At 35.7% G+C, this 19,918-nt stretch overlaps 1 protein-coding gene across 1 annotated transcript in view; it reads left to right on the forward strand.

Annotated features, from left to right (window-relative positions):
* AHRR (aryl-hydrocarbon receptor repressor) overlaps positions 1-19,918 on the forward strand; it is a 68,603-nt gene that overhangs the window by 45,892 nt on the left and 2,793 nt on the right. Inside the window, exons 4-9 of the mRNA XM_026038370.1 lie at positions 11,941-12,030; positions 13,608-13,737; positions 15,123-15,256; positions 16,648-16,847; positions 18,391-18,509; positions 19,405-19,546. Coding sequence (XP_025894155.1) covers positions 11,941-12,030; positions 13,608-13,737; positions 15,123-15,256; positions 16,648-16,847; positions 18,391-18,509; positions 19,405-19,546 — 815 coding nt within the window. The remainder of the gene's footprint in view (positions 1-11,940; positions 12,031-13,607; positions 13,738-15,122; positions 15,257-16,647; positions 16,848-18,390; positions 18,510-19,404; positions 19,547-19,918) is intronic.

Here is a 19,918-nt window from a genome sequence, read left to right on the forward strand (position 1 = left end):
GAGACGTCAGATGCATTCCAATAGATAACAGATCTCATGGAAACAATGAGGCAAATGGGTAACAATGATATCAGAAATCATGTTGTATGAGCAACTTGACCTTTGTCAGGACTTTTATATGAATTTTAAGGAAGAGTTTGAGAGAGAAAAATGAGGTACGTTTGTAGGTGCCTGTATGGAATCTCTCAGAAATGTGGGAGGCATGATTAAGTGCTTGTTTTCAAATCTTGTATATGAATGATAGAGAATAATGTAGCGGACAGTTCAGAGTCAGTACTCAGCTTTTGCAGCACCAAATGAGCAATTATAACTGAGGAAGAGCCTATGGGTTAAAAATCAAGATATGCAGTTTAAGATTAATGTGATAGAGAAGGGAGAACCAACAGCCAACCCAGGTATGCAGAGAGGAGAGACGGTCGGTCAACATAGTTGGTTTTTTTTTTTTTTTGGATTGATGTCAGAAAAGTCAGCTTCCATTTGTCAGGGCAGAGAGAAATGTCTCAGTGCTTGAGATATCACACATCTCAGCCTAACTGAGAATTGTAGATGTACTGGTAAATGGGGAAGTTGTTCACTAGCACTGTTATACATAAAGAATCAATAAGTTTTGGACATAGATCAGATGTGAATCAGAATTTTAAATTGTTATTCCATTCCTGCTCATATCTGTCATCCACCCTAGCCTACTTTCTGCAAACACTTCCGCTCTTTCTCCTCATGCTATTTCAGTGCCTCTGGAGACAATCCAAAGATCACGTGACTTCCTCCACAACAAAACATATTCTCTTGTTTCAACTAAATTCGCTTTTATTCCCCCACTGACTTCAAAACTAAGCCTTAGCAAATATACCCTCCAATATTCAACATATATTCAAGCACCATGTCACATAGATCCACTGGGATATAATCTGTTACTTGTATTCAAATAACTAAGTTAATCATAATACACTGTTCTTGTCATGCAAGTTTCTTAACATCATAGAATTATGGTGAGAAAAGACCTTCAAGATCATCATGTTCAACTGTAAAATCATCAACTCGATGTCCCATGGCATGGCAACCATGCCAACCATGTCCCTAAGTGCCTCATCTACACCTTTCTTGAACACTGCCAGGGATAGTGACTCCACCACTTCATGGGGCAGCCTGTTCACCTCTCTTTCCATGCAGAAATTCTTCCTATTACCTAACCTGAACCAGCCGTGGACCAGCTTGAGACTTTCCTCTTGTCCTATCAGCAGCTATTTTGCAGAAGTGACCAACCCCCATCTTACTGCAACCTCCTTTCAGGTAGTTGTAGAGAGTGAAAAGGTCTCCCCTGAACCATGTCTTCTCCATACTACATAATTCTAACTCCCTTAGCCACTTCTCATAAGGTCTGTCCTTCAGTCCCTTCACCAGCTTCATTGCCCTTCTTTGGACACACTCCAGCTCCTCCATATCTTTCTTGTAGTGATAGGCCCAAAACTGAACACAATATTTGAGGTGCAGCCTCACCAACGCTCAGTACAGCAGAATGATCCCTTGCCTCATCCTGCTGGCTACACTGTTCCTGATACAAGCCAGATACAAGCTTCTTGGCCACCTGGGCACACTACTGGCTCGTGTTCGGTTAGTTGTTGACCAACACCTCCAGATGTTTTTCTGCCACACAGCTCTCTATCCACTCTGCCCCAAGCCTGTAGCATTGTATGGGGTTGTTGTGACTGAAGTGCAGGACCCAGCACTTGGCCCTGCTGATCCTGATACAATTGGCCTCAGCCCATCAGTCTAGCTTGTCTGGATCCCTTTGTAGAGCCTTCCTACTCTCAAGCATATCAAGTCTTCCTCCCAGCTTACTGTCATCTACAAATTTGCCAAGGGTGCACTCAATCCCCTCATCCAGGTCGTCGATAAAGATATTAATGAAGATTGCCCCAACACTGACCCCTGGGGTCTAAGTAGTTCACAGCCTTTACTTCATCCATTAGGCAGGTCAGCTGGTTATAGGAGATCAGCTTGATCAGGCAGGACCTGCCTTTCATGAACCCATGTTGGCTGGGCCTGATCCCCTGGTGATCACGCACATGCTGTGTTATCGCCCTCAAGATGATCTGCTCCATAAATTTCCATGATGCTGAGGTCAGGCTGACAGACCTGTAGTTCCTCAGATCCTCCATCTGACCCTTCTTGTAGATGGGCATCACATTGGACAGTTTCCAAGCACTTCTGCCAGCTCCCTCAGAACCCTGGATGGTGGGTCCCATCCAGCTCCATAGATTTGGGAGTGTCCAGGTGGCGTAACAGGTCACTGACTTTTCCTCCTGAATTTTGGGGAGGTTTATCTTGCTCACCATAGGTGTCTTCCACCTCAAGGGGCCAAGTAGGCCAACTTTAAGGATAAATCATCTCTGTGTTAAAAACAAGGTAAAGGACTCTCCCAACCAATGTCCTAAATAGCCCAAAGACTGGAAGCCCATCTACCATCTTAGTGAGGTGAAGTGATAGTCCATAAAGCAAATTCATGCAAGATGGTATGATGATAGTACAGTGATTTCGTTTTGTGAATATAAAGATTTCATAAGAAAAAAATACATATTTCACTAGAAATATTGGATACATTTCAATTTTAATTTTTGCCTACCTTATTTAATAAAACCTGAATTGGGTATTTGACAAGGTTGAACTGAAGAAAAAAAGAGGTATTAAAAAAAATGAATGTACAATTTTCTAGTAGGAAGTACACAGTATTTATTTGGAGAAAGGAGAACAGATTGCACTGAGGTCCTTCAAACAGTTCTACTCCTGTCCCAGAAATTTCAAGAGAAATGATGATCATTTTGGCAAGCATCTGCTCGGACTAAAGCAGAGATTCATAGACATTCATGGGTTCCTCTTGTCTGTAATTCAGTTTAAGCATAAGCTTTGCAACTGCTGTTACTCCTGTTTAGATAATTTATCTGCTCCACTAACATTCACCTTATATTTAGTTTAGTGAAAGAATTGGTTGTTTGTCGGCAACAGATTGATATCAACACCTTTTGACAGTATGTGACAGCATATGTTTTATCCAGGGTACTCATGGGTTCAAACAAGCATAAAATGTACAGTAGCACAGTAAGACTGTGCCCAGAGTCAAATTCTGAAACAGCAGATTCTGTAAAAACTCCACTGTCTTGAAAGGATCTTTGAAAACATGGATGTTTTAACATATACTATTGAACAGCATATGAAGTACAGATTAGCTTGCTTTCTGTTTCCCTCCAAAAACATTTCTGTCTCAAAAAATATAATAAATACTAACAGAAAAATTATGCTCTGAAATTAGGACAGTATATTCTGCTTTTCTTACAATATGTAGGCATTAGAGACAATAGTCTCTAATATAGGCAGTATTGTCTCTTTTAGGTTTTGATGTTTTACAGTAAGAGATGTCTGTCATTCACACTAGTTTTCAGTTTTTAAGTGTGAATAAAAAGTCAGTTATGGATAGGACATTATGAGAGACCCTTCTCTTCAGAGACCTGAAATACTTACATGTAAAAAGCACTGCAAAAAAAGACCAGACATTTGATACTTACATATATCTAATTGTCTAACACATTGAATAAATATTCAAGGCTTTTCAGTCATTTATTATTGCTGTGGAAAATAATGGGTAATCTTACTACATTCGTAGAAATTGTACAAAGGCTACCTAGCTTCCTCTATTTTCACAAGTGCACAGTAGCGAGCAAATAATGTTTCATTTTGAGTCTTCTCAAGTAAAAGTAGTCAGGCTCACATGATTAAATCTGTATTGAAAGCACTGAAGAAAAGACTGAAAAAGATACACGAAATTACATAAGACTTTAGTATCCTTTCATGATAACTGCTTTTATATTATCATATTCATCCAAGTACTCACCTGCATATGCAATTATCATTCATATATGTGTGTATGATATACACAATGTGTTTTTTGTCTGAAAATTGTAGAATTCATACTTTGAAGTGCTGCTTTAGATTACTATAAATAGACCCTTTCCTTGTTTAATATAATAATTAATGTCAGGTAATATTCCTGTGCTCACTTCTCATACAAATCCCCTAATTGTTAATATGAAGAAAAGAATCATGTTTTTTCACAATTAAGAAAATCTCTCAAGCCTTATAAAAAATGTTTTAATAATAATTTTCTATACAAGCATACTATGTAACAGATTTATACTGAGGTATTTGCTGTCACTTGTGAATTTGCTTTTGCAGCAACAGATAAAAACTTGCCCTTACCTATCTTTAAGGTATTAGTCATTAATATTGTTCTGCTCTGGAAGCACATACCATAGTCTGAAATCGAATTTTTATTGTTTAGTACTTGTAAAAAACATTGGTTTCAACTGCCATGTATGTCTTTCTGGAACTGAGGCCAGTCTGTTTGAGTCAAATCTGTTCTTCAATGCCATCTTTGACAGAATGGTTGTTTTTGAGGACTTGGCCCCACTGGAGGCCAGCAGATAGATTATATAGTAAGAAGAGAGGTCCTAAAGACCAAGCAAGCTTAATTAACACTAAGCTAGCTTATCTTAGGAGGAAAGTATAAGATAGAAAAACTATATTTACAGTTGCCCGTCATGCTGTCAAAGTTGTGCGTTTAAAAGCAAATTTGTTCTTGATGTGTCCAATACTTAATACATATAAATCATAAAGCATCAAATCAATATTGAAATGCATCTATATGTGTGCATACATTACAGTCTCACTGTCTGGGGACTACTATGCTTTCCTGAAAGTTTGTAGCTCACAATTATGAGAGCCCAATTACTCATATTTTCCTAACTGACTTCCTTGAGAATGGGTTTGTCTTCTACCTCTTGAGGATCCAGCTCTCTCATTAGAATAAGGTATATATAGAAAAAATATCTCTATGTTTGGTCTAATTTCTCTATTGAAGTGATGTAATGGTGAGACTTGTAACAAGAAATTTCACATGGTCTTCCCCACCCTTCAGATAGGTTGTCCTATCCAATAGTAAATGTGAAGGCTAGAGTTCAAAATCTTCCTCAGATGTGAATGATATTTGCAGTTCTTGCCTAGCTTCATTCTGAGTTAACACAGCACTAGATTGTAAATTTCTACATTGTCTTTGAAATTTGAAATGATGCCTTTGAAATGATGCTAGGCAGATAGGAAGGAAGGTGAATGTAGTTTTTCTACATTCATGTAGTTACCAAGAATGGAAAGTATTTAATGACCATATTTACATACTTCTTGGTATTTGAAAAGAAACATTTGCCACTGTAACTTCATCCTTACTTTCATTATTTCCACTGTCTTGCATACAGCTATCTATGAAAACCAATCCGATAAAATATTTTCCCCTCCAACATAAACCCATATTTCTAGGCCTGGACCCATAGGATTTACATCCTCCATTGGCTCAAACAATAGAAATTTGTTTCCTTTGTGGCTCCTTTTGCTTAAAAACTTTGATCAAAACTGAATGCAAGTAACAATTTTGCCACTTTTCCCTTGCATTGAATAATCACAAAAATATTCCCTTGAACTTGCTTTGTAGATACAAAGTAAGTCAGAAGGGCTAAAAGACTGCATCTATTGATTAAAGAACGAGTTCTGATGTCACTAGATGCAATATTTGTGAATGGTCCTTTATTCTCAGTTTTAATTCATAGTTAATTTTTTGGCTTATAAAGAGATTCATAGGGATTCCTGAGTGATTTTTGAGAAGAGCAGTTGTGAATCAGACGTGAACGGAAATACTGATTATTTTAACAATACAGTTAAAGACAGAACTTTATTAGACAGACATTAACTGTATTTTCCTCCTTATAATCATAAGATATGAAAGCCAAAAACGAGTATATAATTTCCAGAACCTTTAAATAGCTATTTATTTAGATCAGCAGCAAATGGTCCCATCCTGTATAGGACACAAAACCCAGAAATTAAATGAAACTATTCCAGATAAACTGCAAGCCAGCTGACCCTGGAAATTTGGTACCCATGTTGCGTGACTTGAAAATCTGTTCAAAGCAAGGCAGTGCGGCAGGACTGGATTGTTGTACTTTAGTAACCGTAGCAACATGGTCTCTGGAGACCTAATGCTTGTGAATTTTCCTTTATTTCAAGGAAGAGTAATAAGAGAAATGTGGCTTGGAACTTGTTCTTTTTTTTTTTTTTTTTTTTTTTTTCCTTATTTTTACTATGTCATGACCTTGACAAAAATATCTTTGAAGTATTTGCTGGCTGATTTTCTGCTATGGGACCATTAAAAAATATCAGGATATATAAAGGATCTTGCCAAAGGAAGTCCTATCTTCCTCAAAATGTTTGCCTTCATTCCCAAAGAGAACCTTTTCGCTAATGGAAGGAGCTGATAACTTTCATCTCACATCTACTGCAGGCACCAGAATAATGTTGTACTTTCTTTGAACTGACAGATTAATTGTTTTTTGTTGTTGTTGTTTCAGTAGCAGGTGTAGCTTTTCGTGAGTACATAATTGGATGTACATGTTTTTCAAAAGAACACAGACGCCTGTTTGGTGCCAAAATCTTTTTTCCATTTGGAAAAAAAAAAAGTGATTTAATTTTTAAAATACAGTGTAGAAAACACATGTAAGTGTTTTTAAAAAGCCAAATAAAAACAAACAAATGTTCACAATGCATATTTAAGTCTGTTGCACATGTTTCAGCTATTATCCTGGATCATAAATTCCATCTGTCATTGAATCCATATGGCTTACGAATGGCAGTTTGCAATCATGTACTTTTTCAGATTAGAAGAGTTGTTCTTCATTGCAAAAGTTCTAATGTCTGCAGTAAAATCTGTGTGTGTGTATACATGGATTATTTTCCCCTAAATCCAAGAGCCGTACTTAGGCTTTTCAGGATTTCTACACCGTGGAATAGGCTCAAATGGGAAAGGCTGCTCTTCTCTGTGCTTAGGTATACATGTGCTTTGCCGAGCTGCAACAGAGGTGCTTATGTTAGGACATCTGAACTATGTAGTTATAAAGCAGGTCCACAGCCTCATCTTTTCCTGCCCTTTTCTTTCTCTGAGTTGTTAATCCAGACAAATTGCTGATGTGATTCTGGCAATCTCCCATATGCTACAAATGAGGGGAAACTTCAGACCAATATCTTATTTCAGAAACTGAAGATGTTTAAAATCATAAATGCAGCGATACACTGCAGCGATTGTCCTGTTAAATATGAGATCTTGTAACTTAAAATAAGAAAGACATATTATTTTTTCTTTCATTCTCATGGATTGACGCTGTCTCTTGTCTTCCATTCAGCATACAAAATCATCAGGATTCTGGCTACAATGCGCAGGGCATGAAGATGGAATTTTTTAAAGTATCTGAGAGATATTTTTGAGAACTCAAAAAAACGTCTTTGCCACACTGATTTGGAGTCATTACAACCCTGCATCCCAGAGCTGTGCTAGCAAATGATCTTCTCCTTTTCCCCAACTATATACACTAAAGTGTATCAAGTGTATCTCTCACCCTTGACTGCTTTAGAGTCCTTTGTTGCAAATTTCAGGTTTCATACTGCACAGAGCGTTGGGGAAATATTGATAAAACAGAAACATTTGCAATTTTGGATAAGACTCAGTGAGTATGAAATTTGATTGTATATCTAGCTTGTCATATTTTAAATAAGGTTAAGTCACATTGAATTTTTGTTAATCCCGAATAGCTATGTAAAAGTTGTTGCTGCAGTGAAGTGGATTTTGTTCCTCCCACCTGCAAGGCAGAGCATCTGATGTCTGTCTTTGGGGTTATGATAACTAGGAGACGCTTAGTTCTAAGTTCTCTGAGTTAGGCATCTTAACTCAGAAAAGGACGTAAGCATTTTCTAAAAAAAATAAAAAAACAGGTCAAGGGAGGTGATCCTGCCCCAGCTCAGCTCTAGTGAGGCCACACCTGGAGCAGTTCTGGGTGCAGTTCTGGGCTCCCCAGTATAAGAGGGATGTGGAGCTACTGGAGAGGATCCAGCAGAGAGCAAAAAAGATGATTAAGGGAGTGGACCATCTCTTCTATGAGGAGAGACTGAGTGAGATGGGCCTGTTTTCTCCGGAGAAGAGAAGGCTGAGAGGAGATGTGATTAATATGTATCAGTACATCAAGGGGAAATGTAGGGAGGAAGGGGCCAAGCTCTTCTCAGTGGTGACCACTGACAGGACAAGGGGCAATGGGTGTGAATTGAAACACAGGAAGTTCCATCTCCGTGTGAGGAGAAACTTCTTCACTGTGAAGGTGACAGAGTCCTGGAACAGGCTGCCCAGGGAGGCTGTGGAATCTCCTTCTCTGGAGGTCTTCCAGACCCACCTAGATGCCACCCTTGTGCCCCGTGCTCTGGGTGTCCCTGCTGGAGCAGGCAAGTTGAACTAGATGATCTCTAGATGTCTCTTCCAACCATAACCGTTCTGTCATTCTGTGAAAAGGAAAACAATATGGAGGAGAGTTTATATGTCTCTTCATCTATATAGCTTCCTCAAATCCATATTCAGTTCTGTCTTAATGTAAACACTTGACTACCTGAACTTTCCCTCTACTTCTCTCCTTTTGCATCAGATGCTCTCACCCTTCTTTAATTCCTCCTACAGCCTTACAGATGTATTCACTGTCACTAATCCACTCTTCTCAATGCTTAAAAATGCACATGGTCCTGTTTGCCCTTACCCTTCCTAAAGAGCTCTGCACTGGATCTAGTGCACTCCTGCTTTGTGACTGTATTCCGTTGTGTGGGAGCAAGTTTTACATTTTAAAGATAGACACAGATCTCCTACGGGCCTAAACCCATTATGTAAGATACAGAAGATTCATTTTACAATCTGGTTATTTATTTCTTAAGTTATAAAGACTATACTTGGAAAAGACAGATGCTTCCCTTATTTCCTAAAGGTGTTAAAAAAAAAAAAAAAAGCATGCCTGTAAGACAATGGAAAGTGCATTGTACATTTTAATGAGAATCGTTATGATTCTATCTGAGATTTTATGACCATAGATCTTGCAGTAATTTTCTAAGTCCTCTCAAATGTTGTTTGGTACATTAATTATTTGTGCATTATGAATTAAAAAAATATATTAATTCTAGCTGTCCCAGTTGTATAGGATAAACTGAAGTTCTTCGGAAGTGTGCACATCAACAGCAGTAGTCACCTGTCGAAAGGAGTCTCCTTTAATATTATATGGCTATCTTTGTGAAAATTTTAGTCTGTCCAAATTAAAAGTCTTGCCAGATATGCAAATGTAATAAAATTCCTAGCATTGTGTCACTGATAGTCTCATTGTTGTGCAGAAGAGTACAAAAAGACAAGACATCAATAATACTTTCATGTCTCTACTAGTTATTGTAAATGAATGTCGCCATCCACAGAGGCTTCCCTCAGCACAGGGAAAAGGCACAGATGTGAAGATGTAAAAATCTTGACAGAATTTCTTATGTTTGGTGAGCTGCTAGGATGAATGTGGGCGTTATTTCCAACAGAAGATTGAACAACCATTCAGTAGTAGACAGGGATACCTAGTGATGAACAATAATCCATCTACCCAGAGATAACATTTATTCTGAAAAGGGTCTATGTTCATTGGGCTGAACTAAAACAGGACACTGTTTGCCCTTAACTATTGTTGCAGCTGACTTCACCTTAATTATTCTTGCAGCTGGCTCCTGATTAGCATTGAGTTGGTTAAATCAGTTGCTGTAAGCCCTGTTCTGCGAGTATGTAAGTCAATGAAATCTTACTTCTCCAGTCACCATTTCACAGGTTTGTTGAGGCACAGCTGGCTATACATGGTCCCACTATGTCAAGTTTCTGAAGGTGCTCTGCATTTATGAGTGGGACCAAATGGTCTGAGGAGGTCAGATATTGAACAATGGGTTCTTGAAATTCTTCCCATCATTGTCACAGTGGGAACAGGCTTTAAGCAATCTTGAAAATCTGGTCCTTATTTAGGAACCTAAAACATGCAAAAATACGTCAGTGTGTCTGGTTACAGAGCAATTGAAAATCTCCCCTCATTGTACTTCAGGATTAATATATATGTCACCGGAACCATAAATTGAGCAAAAGGTAAACAAAGATGATAATAATAATAATATAGCAGCATTTCATTAACAACTTTATAAACTGTAATCTCAGGTGATCTCAAAACTATCACTATCACGTATAAGGATCATCTAATCCACCTTGGAATGGAAGCCTGCCATAGTAAAGAGATGTTAGTGAATCTTTTTTAAGGGAGGATAGGCAAAATCCATCAGTCTGCACGCAGCATGAGAGATGTTAGTATTTGTGTAATATATTTAATTTATTCTTTTAATTTTAGATTTTTCTAGTTACTTTTCTTACCTCATTGAGTCTGTGATATTTTCCTGGCCTCACTGAGTATGTGATAGATTAGTTTGATTAAGTACTGGTCTATATCAGTGAAATAGTCATTGCCTATTTTATATGGTCATTGCATTTATATAATTATATATTATTACATATTATTCTATGAGAACTTAAGAAAGTAGCCATACTTTAAAATACAAGTGCATCTTCAAAGCCAATACTACAAGGAAAATACAATACACTTACTTAATTTTCTTGTTGGAGCCTGTTGTATTATGCATATTTATCAATACATACATATTCAAAGCAACTTGAATGGAATTTAAAGTTTTAAATTAAAGCAGTGAAAAGTAGGTAACTCTTGTTATTAAACTTATATGAATTAATGACTGTTTCAGTTGTTAAAGAGGATAACAATATTTGAATTGTATTGTAATTAGTCACCCTAACCAGTAATCAAGTTAAAAAGGAAAAAGAGAGTGTTCTATATTGTTATTCATGAGTTCATTCTAGAGAATAAAAAAGCCATTCTGCAAAGGTACAGAAACTACAACAATATTTGTAAGAAACTCATCCCCATAGCCCCATATGTTCATATTATAAATAGGAATATATTCATTAAATATGTTGTTATACATTTAATACAAAACATGGGACTAGAGCCTTGTTTGTCATATAAAAGACTTCTTGAGAGAGGAGATATAGTTCAGCACATTTATGCTATTTAAATCCCATCAATTTATTTCTGAATTACCAAATCTAAGTCTAGATTTATGCTGTATGTGTTTGTGCTTTTTCTTCTGCAATTAAAAGATAATATTTTATTAAATGAACATTTCATAGTCCCAAATTCTGATTCTATTGAACTTGTGAGCCATTCAGATAGAGTCTTGAAGACTATTATCACAGTTGAGAAAAATGTGAAAATCTGAGTCAATGTAGAACACGTCTATTAAATTTATAATTCAAGGCATCTTATTTTATTAAAATTACATAAAATTCATATGTGCTTCCAGAAAAATGTGAAGCCCATCTTCTGCGCAGTGTGATTGTTTCTTATCTCTTCCATATAGAAAACATAAATGGATATCAGTTGTTCATTGTCTCTTCCTGTAAAGTAACTAAAAGATGTTAAATGGACATGGGAAGCAGCAGGCTCAGAAAGAACAAAGTTCTTCTCTTTGCTTTCATGTTCTTCTACTTTACACCAAGCTGTGGAATTCATTGGTGCAAGACCTTGAGGGTATTAAAGTTCATGTGGTTTTGAAATGCAATTTAACAAAGTTTTGGAAGAAAAATCCCCTAAATTAAAATATAAAGACAAAGGAAGAATTAGAGTAGTGGGGGGCTGGAAGAACATCCTAGAAAAATAACACTACATTCTTGTCTCTTTTTTTTGTGTACTCATTTCTGAGAATTTGCTATTGGAGACAAGAAAATAGGATTGGGTGAACTTTAGGCCTAGTCTGCTCTGGCCATGTTTGCATTATGCTCATATTTGAAATCTTTTTAAAAGAGAAGTGACTAGATCGTATGTGAAGTTTATAAACTGTATACCCATTTAGATCTTTAAATTCTAATTAACTTTTTAATTATTTTTTTCCCCTATTTAGTCACTGAATGGTTTTGCATTGGTTGTGAGTGCAGATGGAATGATATTTTATGCATCATCAACTATTGTGGATTATCTAGGCTTTCATCAGGTAAATATATGTGTTTTGTGTTGTTTTGCCATGTCCTTCTACTGCTGCCTAGACGTGAACTGTAACTGAAATTATTTTACTATGCTATATTTTTTTGGTTTGGGGATTTTTTTTTTTTTTTTGAGCTCATAGATAAAGATGCCTTTCTTGTAGTTTTGCAGGAGTTTATTTCTCTTGTAAAAGTATTGTTAATAGAAAATTGATCTATTATAAATATAAGATTTAGCAAAATGTTTCCTTTTAATTCTATTATAAATTGCTTCTACTGTAGACTGGTTGTCCATATGTAGCATATATATTGTAAAGCTGTAGAATTACAGAATGATGTAGTTGAAATGGACTTCTGGAGATTGTACAGACCAACCTCCTGCTCAGAGCAGGTCCACTTCAAGCAGCTTGTGATGGGCCTTGCCTGGTCAAGTTCTTAATAGCTCCAAGGATGGAGATTCCACAATGTCTATGAAACAGTGAACAGAACAAGCAGTCTTAGTCTTAGTCTTGTTCCTATCTTTAATCATCCTAAATGTAAAAATGCTTTCCCTCATATGAAGTCAGATTTCTCAACTTCTGTCTGCTGCCTCCTGTCCTAGCACTGTACAACTCTGAGAGGAGTCTGGCTTTATGTTCTCTACATCCTTTTATGAGGTAGATGCAGAAAGGAGTAAGTTCTCACCAAAGCCTTTTTTTATTATGGCTGAACAAAACCAATTCTTCTCTCTTCTTACGATAAACCATATATCTCATCTCTCTAAATTATTAGTAGCACTCTCCTGACTCACTGCAGTAGGCTGATATCTCTCTTTTCTTGGGGAGCCGAAAACTAGACACAGTAATCCAGATGCAGTCTTGTAAGTACAAAATAGAGGGGAAGAGCTACTTCCCTCAATCTTCTGATTGTGCTTTTTCTAATACAACCCAACCGAAATTTGGTCTTCTTTGCTGTAAGGATGAACTCACTCGTATTCGACATCTTGTCCCACCTGCAGTTTCCCAGGCCTTTTTCTGCAAAATGGCTTTCTATCTGGTTCGTTCCCAGCCTGTGCTGTGCATGGATTTATTCCATTTCAGAGGCAGGAGTTCGCATTTGTTGAACTTCATGAGGTTCTTATCAGCCTGTTTTTACAGCCTGTCAAGCTCTCTCTGCATAGCATTTCTATTCTCCAGCATATCAGCTGCTGGAGTTGGTACCTTCCAGCATATCAACAGCTCTGCTCAGTTGGTACCCTTTGAAAATTTCCTGAGAGTGCACTCTGTCCCATCACCTGTTCAGAAAGTAAACAATATTTGTCCCAGCATCAGTCCCTGATGGACACAATTACTAGCGGTCTGCTGCTTGGACTTTTTATTACTGTCATTTGCATATGCACAAACATTTAGAAAGTTAAAAAAATATCTTGAGATGTTAAGACAAAATGCATACAAGAAAAACAGGGGCCTCTGAAGTAACTTTTTTCAAGTAGACATTGCTCTGAAGATATTCTCCACTAGCCATTATTTTAAGGAAAGTATCAACCAAAAGATACTTCTCTGCCCCAATACACTTACAAATTAAACATTCCTTGTTGCAATTGTTTCAGACTGATGTAATGCACCAAAACATATATGATTACATTCATGTGGATGATCGCCAGGATTTCTGTAGACAACTACACTGGGCCATGAACCCTCCCCAGATGTTATCTGGACAACAAGTACAGAGAGAAACAGGTAGGCATCACTATACAGTCAAACTTGCATTTCTTCTATTTCTGTTCCGCACCAAGTCAGATTCTTCAGTGGAAGGCTGCATGGTGGCCATTTATAAAGCTACTGACTGTCCCACAGATTAAGTATCTTCCTGATCCTTGACCTTTACAAGGTAGTGTGTGGCATGATGCTTGCAAGTTCATATTTCCTTTATTTTTCTATAATGTGCCTATGGATATTTTTACCATCACACAGGATGAACATCATCATTGTTCATCCTACCAACCTTTAGTTCACACTGATCAAGACATTAGTATCTTCTAATTGTGAGAAACCCCCATTTAAGATTTTCTGCACAATACAACAGGGGTGATATCACTTTCTATCATTTGGTTTCCTGTGCATAGTCTTATGGCTAGGAAACTTCAAAAGCAGGAATAAGTTCAGCAGTATTTTTCTCCTGAAGCTGCATTTTCCTATGATGGTAGATTGATATATGCAGAAAGCTTCTCCTTTGTACAACAGAAATAAAGCTGGAATCATGAGTACAGAAAGTATCTTGGGGTTGAAAATTTTAAATTTATAAAGAACAATTGATTTCAGTAAAATGTATGCATTTTAGTAGAAGATGAGGAAGCAATTATTTTCTGGATGGGAAAAAAAAAGCTAGCAGGAAATCCTTCCATAGCCTTTATGAATTCATCAGGAACACATGAATGTCTTAAGTTTTAGTGTTTTGCATTAGTCCTTATGGAAACCTGAAGAACTTTGCAAAATTTTGCAATAAGGGAAGAGAAAACAAATGAAACCATGTGCATGAAGATTTTAAAATTATAAAAATTTATGAACATTTGGAATTTTTGTCCTAATTTTTGTGAAGCAGAAAATTTCATTTTCTGTGTTCATACTTCTGACAAATACATGTGTGTGTCCTTTGGGAAATAAGTATTTCAAAAGCTATGCACCTGTAGTCCCAAAACAGGCAAATGCTTCATCAAAAAGGCAACAGGCAACAGCTGAACTAATGAGCCACTGTTAATTTGTTCTTTTCATTCACTAGTATTATTCCTTATTTTGTTCCTTTTTCTGATGTATTATCTCTAATCTCAGAAGCATCTGTTTTCTTGTTTTGCAATATTGAAAATCACAAAAACTCAAAAGTTCCTGAAAAAAATTCTAAGTTCCTGAAAGAACTCCCCTGAATCTCATTATAAAGCATCTCTTTTTTTTTTTCTTTTTTTTTCTCTTTTGGTAGAGCATATGCAAGTTTATTTACATGATTTAATTTAAATTCACCCTTTCATAAAATAATTTTAGCAATTTCCATAACAGCTTTTCAAGAAGGTATAATAAATTTTATTTTTTTAGTATAATCTGACATATATTGCCTTCATTGTTGTTTATAGGAGAAGAATATATTCTAAGTAAATTATTTAAAGCACAAGATAACGACAGCATGACAACAGATTATTCTTCTTTCTTAACTCGCTCATTCGTCTGTCGAGTTCGTTGCTTGTTGGACAGTACTTCTGGCTTCCTTGTAAGTATAATTTCACATGCAGAACTGTTATCATATCGTACAGATGAAAATTATTTCATATGAAAGATATTTGAACATAAATATATATGTTGTAGACAGCCACGAAGACAAAATTTTAATTTGTTGAATAGCAAGAAACACATAAAGATATTTATTGATAAGGACTAAGGAATTTATTGATAGAGGAATGATAGAAGGAAAAGAAAGGCTGTAATGTTTAAAATTGAAAGTGTCAAGAATCTTTTATGTATTAAAGTCTTTGGGATAGCACCTGTCCTCCTTTTGTATTAGGCCTAGAACATAGGAGGCCAGCTGGTTTTCATCTTCAACATTTAAGCACAAGTGAGGTACTCACTTTAAAGAAGTGAGTACCTCACTTGTGCTTAAATGTTGAATTTTTATTATTATTTCTTTTCTACTTTCATAAAGGACTGTTTTATAATAAAAAAACAGATCAAGATCTCATATATTCTTATATGTCTCATATACTGCTTAATTATTCTTGCTAGAAGAGTAGTGGCTTATTTCTAGAAATCACTTCCTGATTTGCTTGTAATAAGGTCAAATCTTGTTTCTTTTTATGGAAAATAAGTCACGTGCAAGCAAAATGAGATACCATATTTAACTAGGCAAGCTAAGGAAACAGCACTGCTGCATAAAGCATCCTGATGAAAGGATGATGACATTGGTCACATTTACCCTATAGGCTAGCTTCTCCAATATCAACAGTAATACAGAGCTTTCTATGGGAACTTGCATTGAAGGAGAACTTCGATCAGAGAGATCTCTGAACCTCTGATCTCTGACAGAACTCTGATCTGTCAAGATATGCTGTGCGGATCTCTGCTTTTTGCTTATATGATATTTTGAAACAGAAATAGGTGATTCCTATCTGAATATTTCAATATATGTCTTTTCCATTGGTGTCTTGCAGCACAGCCCTTGGGTTGGTTGTGCCAGTCCTTACACTTCCCAGACCAAGTGCAAGAAAGAAGAAATCATATTATTGGAGAGAACAGAGTTTCAGACTCAGGTGTGCAGGACATAGCTGCACCATCATAAGCTTCTAGTCTTGGCAAATTGAAAATAATGCAGAACTTCTTATTTAAACATATAGGATGGAAAAAAAAGCACCCTCAAATTTCTCATTTTACTGTTGGTAATGCCACCATGAGAGTTTCACTCTCAGAAACTGTATGAAAATAATGAAATCCTAAGCTTTCTTTTCTCTGTTTCAAAACTAGTTTTGGGGTTTATTTAAACATCAGAGTCTATATATCCTATATATCTTATTTAGCATTTTAAATATTACAGTATTAAATGTTTTATACATTGATGTTTATGATAGCTTTTTTGTTTGTTTGTTTGTTTGTTTTAATATGTATATACAGACAATGCAGTTTCAAGGCAAACTAAAGTTTCTCTTTGGACAAAGGAAGAAGTCCTCATCAGGAACAGTATTACCACCTCAGTTGTCCTTATTCTGCATAGTGGTGCCACTTCTTCTCCCTTCTGTGACAGAGATGAGAATGAAAAGCCTGCTTGTGAAAGCAAAACACAAAGCTGATGATGCAGCAGGAGTGAATATGAAGTATTTTTAAATTAATACTTTAGTATTTAGCAAGCTATACTACGGTCTTTATGCATATTAAACATGTAAAAAGTGTAGATTATGGTAAAAAACTCTATTTAAAAACACTTTCTTGGGAAAGTGAATAGCTTATGCAGATTTTTCTCCATGGGCTCAGAAGGTATTAAAGCAATAATTTATTCTATTAGTTACAGAAGTTGAAAAATTAAAAATATTTTTATTGAGACTTCTCAAAGTTTAGTTACTTCCAATAGCACAGTTACTAGAACTTGGGCATTTTGGAAGTAAACAAAAGAAAGAATAAAATTAGAAAACTGAATGTGTGCACTTCTGTGTGTGTGCTCCTGTGTACAGAGGTGGTATTCACAAACAGCCTCTGTATATATATACAGAGTTTGTATATATATATATATATTTAATTGAATTACTACAAGAGATTTAGAGAACTTATGAACATGTAAGTCTGCTATCTCAGTAAATGATCAGAGAGTATCAATCCAAGAAGATTAGGACCGATTGTATATTTCCTTCCTAATACTTATTTTTGTTACCCTTTTCTGATTGAATTTCAGAGTTCTTTTTTGGGAGTAAGATTATGCTTTCCACTGTTGGTTAAAGATTAAATATAAGCTTACAGCCACAAAGTCTGTTGTTGTGAAGTAAAATGTTTATCAGTGTGACTGACAGCTTCACAGTGACTTTTAACCAAGATATGCTTGTTTATGTGTGGAGTTACTACCCACACATCTAATATGGTTTTAATACATACATCGTCAAGAACTAAATTGTTAGAAGTCTGATATAAAAGAATATGCAGATTTTTGTATCAGAGTTTGAGTAGAGATGATCAAAAGTCATTTCTACCTGCTAGCTTTACAGTAGCCTGGATGAAATTAGCTAATGATCAAAATTCAGCTTCTAGAAGAGAGGTGCTTTACTGTAAGATTTGTTAACTGACTGAACTGTGGCTTAGAATATAATAGCTGAGAAGAATGAGGTATGCATTTAATTTTGGTGTCTCATTTAGTTCAGGCCTAAGGTGTGCTAGCCAGGAATGGTGAGGAAAGTCATAGACATTTATTTTCTGTTGGTCTTTATAAACAGTTGGAAAACAGTTTCATAGGCTTTACACATTTTACCAGCCCTCCTATGCATTTTTAATTAAAGATTGGAAGAGATCCATTAAAATCACATTGTGATTGTTGCAATTTGAAGTCCTAACTCCTGAATGCTTTGCTGGTGAGTGAGCTAAGGTAGTTCTGCCTAAGATAGGCAAAGCCAAATATGCATGTTTGTCTCAATTCAAGCTGAAAGAAATTATTCTAGAAATAGGTGAGCAAAATGTTCCTAAACATATCTATTCCTCATAATTAAATGCAGAATTCCAATCATACACCAGTTTGAGCATCCATATGATGCAGGAAACATATACAAACATTAATCTTTGTTCGTAGTTGACAGCTTGACTATCACATCTTTCACAGTTTGTGAATTTACTTCGTCATTCACTGATACAGATTTTTTCATAATTTGTCTTCTATAGCTGCAATTCAAAAGCTAATTTAGGTCTGTATGAAGCAGCAGAAATATATGGAAGAAATAGTCATCATGAAGGTGCAGATTTCCCTAATGTGTTACAGAGTGCTGAAAACCAAGTCAAAGGTGTGTTTTCTAAGTTCTTCTGGCTTATATATATTATGGAGACAGAACTTTGCTTTTCTTTTCACTTGTTAAGCTTTTGATCTATTGGTGCAAATGCTTTATATCTTTGGAGTTTGTGTTTGTTTGTTTGTTTTTGTTATTTAATCTCTAACTTCCCGTCTCTATAAAAACCTATCTACTTCAAAAGACAGTAGTATTAATTGGCCTAATTCAGAAATGCCATTGTTACAGTTATATTAAAAATCATAATAAAAATACACAAAATATGCTTTATTAAAATTATAACATTGCATTTCACATGATAAAAGATAATATCTACACCTCTGATGAAAATGTAACACAAATGTTACTTTCCCTCAAAGATCAGGAAACCAGAGCAAGATTACTATTTATTGTATTTAAAACTCTTGATTTGCTTTTGACTCATGTTTTTCCAGTTTTTGGGCCTGGTAAGAGCCTATACTGTAATTCAGATTTTTCTAGAGGTAACTTTGATGGTAAGTCTTCTCCAGTGAGCAAATCATTCTCCCTTAGAGGTTTTAGTTGCACCAGCTTGAAATGTTTTATTTCTTTAAAACCATTCCTCTTAGAGCGCCATTTTTTATTAATACTTTCTCGCGAGTCTGTTACTAAGAGAGGAAAATTATAATGAACTTGTAATAACAAAAAGCTCTGGTTACTTTTTGAGGGTTCCTAACTGCCCTGTTAGATTTTTCTTTTTGGTTTATTTGTTTTGTTTTTTGTGTGTGTGTATAGTTTGCCTAGTTCTGTGACATATTTGGGTTTGTCTTTTATTGTAGTCATTATTCCAAGGCAGAAAAACAAACTAGTGAGCATTCACCAAAGTTGTTAAATATTGCTTGTATTAAAATATATTTTCTTTCAAATTGTATAGCAAGGAATAATGGAGAAAATGGCATTTCTCTAGTCAAAATACAAACGAATGAAGATCACTGGTTCTGGGTTCAAGCTAACACTCAGCTTCTGTACCGAAGTGGTTGTTCAGAGTATGTCCTTGCACAACAGCAAATATTGAAGTAAGTATGTTTTCCCATACTGAAACAATTCCATATTTCATGAAAAATTGAATGTATTTGATTTTTTTTGTTTAGGATCTTTAAAAGGATAAGCCTAAGACAAGAGCTGTGTGAGAAGAACTTGGTGTACTTTATAAATGGAAAAAATAGTAGAAAAAAATCCACATCTCCTGCATACATTTTTGTCTTGGATCATATAAAATGGCTATTAAAAGTCTGAATAATGTTCTCTGTCTACTTTCTTTTTTTTCCCTAAACACATATATTTTAAAATAGAGTATTACAAAAACAAAATGCTTGTTTACCAGACTATTTTGGTTTTTTTGCAGAATGACTTCTTTTGGAGTATTTTTTACCTCACAGATAAATCTA

The sequence above is a fragment of the Nothoprocta perdicaria genome, unplaced genomic scaffold (assembly GCF_003342845.1).
Source record: "Nothoprocta perdicaria isolate Ctin4 unplaced genomic scaffold, notPer1 scaffold_209, whole genome shotgun sequence".
Classification (NCBI taxonomy): domain Eukaryota; kingdom Metazoa; phylum Chordata; class Aves; order Tinamiformes; family Tinamidae; genus Nothoprocta; species Nothoprocta perdicaria.